This window comes from Alexandromys fortis, unplaced genomic scaffold (assembly GCF_014885135.2).
Source record: "Alexandromys fortis isolate MF-2015 unplaced genomic scaffold, M_Fortis_MF-2015_v1.1 scaffold_99, whole genome shotgun sequence".
NCBI classification, from domain to species: domain Eukaryota; kingdom Metazoa; phylum Chordata; class Mammalia; order Rodentia; family Cricetidae; genus Alexandromys; species Alexandromys fortis.
In genome coordinates, this window is record NW_026067982.1 from 5,511,404 (window position 1) to 5,517,032 (window position 5,629).

Consider the following 5,629-nt stretch of genomic DNA (forward strand, 5'->3'; position numbering starts at 1 on the left):
CATCATCATCAGTCTGGCCTTGATTTTTGGCAAGGATGGCAGAGACTGGGAGGTGGGGAGCGTGGGAACAATGTGAACAGATTAAATAAAAACAGGAGAAGTTGGGATCGTCATTGTCATTCGGATTTATTTTGAAATAGGAAAATTCTAGCAAAAGAGCCACAAAGAGAAAGGAAGTCTGTGCGAGAGCGTTTGCCAAAACAGAAAGTGAGGTGTCACCTGATAAAAAAGACTTATGAATGAGCTCAGAGCAAAAGCATTTGGTGGGGAAGCTAAAGCGAAAGTCAGTCCTCCAGGGTCCGAGGGCGTGGGGAGGCAGTTACCCTAAGGTGCCGGGCTCCATTCACGCTATAGAAAGAGTGAGAGACTTCTGCAGGGGTTCTCGCTAAAACTTAACATACAGCTGTTTTCACCTTATATTCGTTGCCACTTTGCCCACTGATGGAAAGAAAATGCAGGAAAACACCACTGCCCTGTTTTGTTCACTGCCCGGCACCACAACGCGCACTGAGAACAGTACAGTCACCTGCGCGCTTCGCCCGCCCGCAGGGTCCCTCGAAGGGGAGCTTGGTGGCGGCTACTTTGGAACTATCTTGGCTCAGGCTGCGCAAAAGCGGGCTCTCTCTTTACCAGGGCCCTGGATTCTGCCGGGATGGACTGGAAGGGACAGAAAGGGGCGAGGGGCGGGCTGAGGCTACCGTGACCCTCCTCCCCCCCGAGCCCCGCCCCGGGCCGCCTCAGCCCCGCCCCCGGATCGCTGCCCGGTCCGCGCCCCGTCGGCGCCTCGGCGCGCGCTCTCACTCCCAGCCCAGAGCTGCGGCCGCGCAGGTCCCACCCGCGCCCAGGGGCCGGAGATGCAGCCGGGCGCCGCGCTGAGCCTGCGCCTGTGGCTCTGCCTCGGACTCCTCCACGGTGAGCTCCCCGGCCTCAACCCAAGCCCCGGCCTCGTTTAATCGCCCGGGGCCCGCCGCGCTCCTGGGGCCAGTGGTGAGACCGCACCGACGGGGCGGGAGGAGGGACGGACAGCTTGGGAGCCTGGGTGTGTGGACGCTCGCTGGAGCCCGAAGAGCCAGGAGGAATCCTGGGGCAGGGATCCAGGACCGCGGGGAGCAGGAAAGAACGGGCCGGGACTGCAGCCGGGTCACCGACAGGGTGGCGGGGCTGTGACCAAATCCCAGTCTTAGATCTACGGTTCGGAGTGAACTGCATTCTTAGCCTGGCTCCTTCGGGTCCTTACTCGCTCCCCAGGGAGTCCCGGGCGCACCGCCTCTGGGTCCCGATCCTCTAGCGTGAATCATTTCCCCATCGATCCCCGCCCGACCCCGCACTTGGGTGCGCACTTCCCGACGCCTTGCGTCTGCTCTGGAGGTTGGTCCCCCGAGGTCCCCCAGAGGGCGCTCCCGACGGGCGTCTACCTTCTCCGGGCTGAGATTGAGGACTCGGGACACCCTACCCCCGCACCCAACTCCCAGCACCCAACACTAGCGCTATCCCAGGTGATCCGAGGTGCAAGGCTAATTCTTGAGTCCGCAACTCTGGACCGATCCAAGTCGCCGTGAAAGGCCTGGGCTCCTGGGTTTTGAGGGGATCTCCGGGTCAGAAAGGAAAGGAGACTTGAACCAAGAAGCAGAGGCTGCAAAGTGGGAGACTTGGACAGGTTCAAGTTTGCGCTGAGAGCTTGGCTCTGTGGTGCTGAAGAGTGGCAGAGTGGTTGCGAGGAGGGGCCAGGAAGGAAGCGCTGAGGATAAGGCATGAGATGAGGGGGCATCCGCCCAGGATCCTCTCTCTGTCCCTGGAAATCCAGGGTGGCTGGATCATCACAGAGCTCCTGATGCTTGATAGAGGAGTGCTGCGAGGCCTTGGAGAGAGAAACCTGTATGTTTGTATACTATAGAAATTGACTTTGCATATCTCATCGTTACACCCACAGAGTGTGAGATCTCTTATATGTGGGGAAAACGTGTAACCTCCCAAGGTTCTCAGGCATGGGGCAGGATGGGAACTAACCAAAGCCAGTTTTGGTGCTCTCAGCTCCCACTCTATCCCGTCGGAGAGGCAAGCCGAAGGGGATGTGGGTGAGCCAGTATATAGACGATGCAGGACCGCTGGCCCTTTGGCTGTTTCTTGCTCCCCTGCACCCAACCCTGAACCAGGCTTTTCACCTCTGTTCGGGATGTGTTTGTGAAGTGACTGAGTGTGTGGGAGAGGTAAATGGGGCTCTGGCTGGGCAACATGGGTGAGGAATGAGACTTCCCTGTGCCCGGGAAACCTCCCACATTTAGCCAAGTAAGGTATCTGAGGCTCTAGGAGGTTAGGTCGGCAGGAATGTAAGCTGTGCAAATTCTTCCCTTCCCGCTGCTGGAATCCTGGGGTAAGAGGCCTGAAAGGAGAGGGGTGTCTTGACAGACAGGTACTTTGTAAGGATGTGAGGACCAGTTGAGGCCAGTAGGAACTGGGGAGGTGGGACTGACCACGTGGGCTGTGAAGGGAAGGAGATGGTTCAATAGGATGTCCTAGAATGGATGGGAGTGTAGGGAGGGGGCTGCCAGTGGAAACAGAGATCAAGCTTCCCTCAGCCCTGTACATAGTTCCACCCTCTGCTGGATCGGAGAGGATCCAGGAGCTCCCAGCCTGGTGGAGGATGCTACTGCAGGAACATGAACCCCCAAGTGCAGAGAGCAGGGTATACAAGTCAGAATAGAAAGAAAAATCCCCTAAGAACAGGCAAGCCAGACTGGGAGACCCTTGTGAAGCCTGAGAACCCTAAAATGAAGTTCTCGAAGGCAAGAGACTTGTGCTTTTGTCTTGGCTGTGCCTTAAAGTCCTCAAGCTGTAGCCTGAGACCTCCTTTCCCCACCGGGCACTAATGTTTCTTCATGCTTTGTGGGCAAACAGGTAGACACAGAGGGGCTTCTTGGACTTGGGCTGGACTTGGATGCTCAGTGTCCTGATCCAGTCCCTTAAGTCGAATCCCAGCAGCGTCCCTGTAGAAAGAGCAAGTGGCAGCTTCAAGAAACATCATCTCAGGACTAAGCCTAGACTGAAGCTAGCTAGGAACCAGGAGACTTCTGGGCATCTGTTCTGGCTTCACCTAAGGATGCTCTTTGTTTCCATGGCCTGTATCAAACATGGCCTCCCATCTCTGATATCCCTGATCTTAGGTGTGGCCCAGGTCCAGGACAGTGAGGTCTGCAAGTGTCGGTGGCCTTCTGGGCCTAGCTCAGAGCTCTGCAGACTGAGATACAAGTGTCTCTCAAAACCAGTGTAGCAAAAAGGACCCTGATCCCTCATGAGAGCCAGGTCTGGGATGGCATTGTGGACAGTCTGACAGACTCCCCAGAGTCTCAGGGAAGAAGACTGTAGCTCTATACAGCCACAGACATACATCACCTGCTCAGCATGACAGGAAGGACAGGGGCATGACCCCATCCTGCAGGGGCTTTCCAAGTGCCAGACTGGTAGGAACTCTTATGTGGCACTAGGTATCCACAGCGTGGGGCTAAAAGTGCTCAGAGAGACCCATTTGTCGTTTGTGGGCTGCACAAGAAAGCAAGGTCACGTCCATCTAGGGCAGTGGTGCTCAACCTTCCTAATGCTATGGCCTTTTCATACAGTTCCTCATATTGTAGTGACCCCCCAACCATAAAATTATTTTCGTTGCTACTTCATAATGGTAATGTTGCTACTGTTTTGAATCGTAATGTAAATATCTGATATGCAGATGGTTCGGCCACCCTGTGAAAGAGTCATTGGACCCCTAAGGGGTCGTGACCCCCATGTTGAGCATGACTTATCTAGGGGCTTCTAGGAGGGATCTGCAGAATACCCAGAAAGGGAATTCTGAGCAGAGTGAGGAGCCTCTCAAATGAGGCCCAGAGATAGGAATGCCCAGTTGAAGACAAGCGAACGTAAGCTGAGGCTAGCCAGAGCTTGGGATGGCTAGACAGGAAGTGGCAGAAGAGATGGCAGGAGCCAGCAGCCACAGGGGACTGTCCAGGTGAGCCAGAGCCTACCAGTAAATGGGACATTAGTAAGTGGGAAGAGGGGAGGTGATGCTCCAGGATGCTGGCTTGAGCAAACAGGTGGATAGTAAGGTCATCCGTCTGAGGAGGAAGAGGCCTGGAGAAACATGGTCTCCAGATGGAGGCATCCAGATGACTTTCTGGAAGATGCCAGGTCAGATAAGGAAGGAAAGTTGGGAGAACCGGAGTGCAACACTAGGGAAGAAAGAAAGAAAGTCCTCTGTGTCTAGCAGTTGGGTGTTTTCCTCTACCGGTCAGGTGTCTCTCCACCACGTCTGACTTGCACCCCCACAGCTTCTGGGAAGCTTCTGGAGAGATGTGTCCAAAAACAACCCTGCACTCCATCGGGACATCTCTGATAGAGAAGCAGCCGGCATGTCCCCGCCAGAGCCAGGGATTGCTGAGTTTTGGTCCTTTTCAGACACTGGCTTCCTCTGGGATCTCAGTTTTCCGGTCACACTGCGGGGACACGTCTGGGAGCAGGAAGGTGCAGGCACTATGCTGGAGGCAGCTCAGAGGCTCAGGGCTCCTGCCCTGCCCTGCAGGGTGGTGCCAGTAGCGATCACACCCTCTGCCCTTGCTCCTCAGCTCAGCTGCCACCCTGTCCCTAATGGTCAGGCCTGGGCAGGCTCAGGTCCTGGTGGCAAGTGGGGGAGCCCCCTGCCACGTGGCCGGCAAGGTCAGCAGGGGTTCATGGGAAAGGACTTGTCGGCCACAAGAGAGGACATCCTGCCTGCATTTCCCTCTTCCTGAGGCAGGAGCTGGTGGCCCCGATTTAGCAGTGCTGAGGGGCCACCTCTGAGCCAGCTGGATTGTGTGATAAAGTGACTTGTCTTGCCAGCCACTAAGCAAAGACCTGGCCCCAGGGTGTCCAGGGCAACTGACTGGCACAGCTGGCAACACCATAGCCACCCAGTGCCCAGAGCTCAGCAGGTGCTAGAGTCCCCTCAGTCTTCTTCTGCACCCCACAGAATATAGAGGCAGCCTGTACTCCCAACCTCATCCCGGACTCTTGAGTTCCAGCACCTTCCAGATGTTTGCCATGGTGCTTCCCCAAGGGACATCTCTGAAACACAGATCTGAATCTCCCAGAAGCCCCCAAACGTAAGCACCAGCTCCTGCTAGTGGACCAGATCTTTCCTTCTGGATTCCAAGGGCACCCTGACCTAACAGGCAACCAGCCTTCACCCACCTAGTCCCACAGGTCCCAGCTTGTGCCTACTTAGTCTCACAGGCACGCAGCTTGCACCCACCTAAGCCCTCAGGCACCCAGACTACACCCATTGCATCCCTAACTCAATAATGACCCTCTCCTGCTCCACTCAGGCTCCTGGAGGAAGTTAGTTCCACTGCAGGGGTCCACCAGGGGGAATGGGCTCACTCCCATTCTCTGTGTGCCCACGAATAAAGATTCCAAGCTTCCAGCTCGGGCTTAGAAAGAGGCTGGAGTACCAGCTTCAAAACTTTCATAGCTTCTCCCAAGTGGTGGTTCATCTGTATTTTAAGCCACATGCCAAGTATACATGAGTGTGCCCAAACACACACATACATTCTCTCTCTCTCTCTCTCTCTCTCTCTCTCTCTCTCTCTCTCTCTCTCTCTCTCTC

General features: G+C 55.8%; 1 protein-coding gene across 1 annotated transcript in view; it reads left to right on the forward strand.

Annotated features, from left to right (window-relative positions):
- Positions 1-747: 747 nt before the first annotated feature.
- The window catches only part of Flt4 (fms related receptor tyrosine kinase 4), a 42,259-nt gene continuing 37,377 nt past the window's right edge, over positions 748-5,629 (forward strand). Inside the window, exon 1 of the mRNA XM_050158520.1 lies at positions 748-912. Coding sequence (XP_050014477.1) covers positions 855-912 — 58 coding nt within the window. The 5' untranslated portion in view covers positions 748-854. The remainder of the gene's footprint in view (positions 913-5,629) is intronic.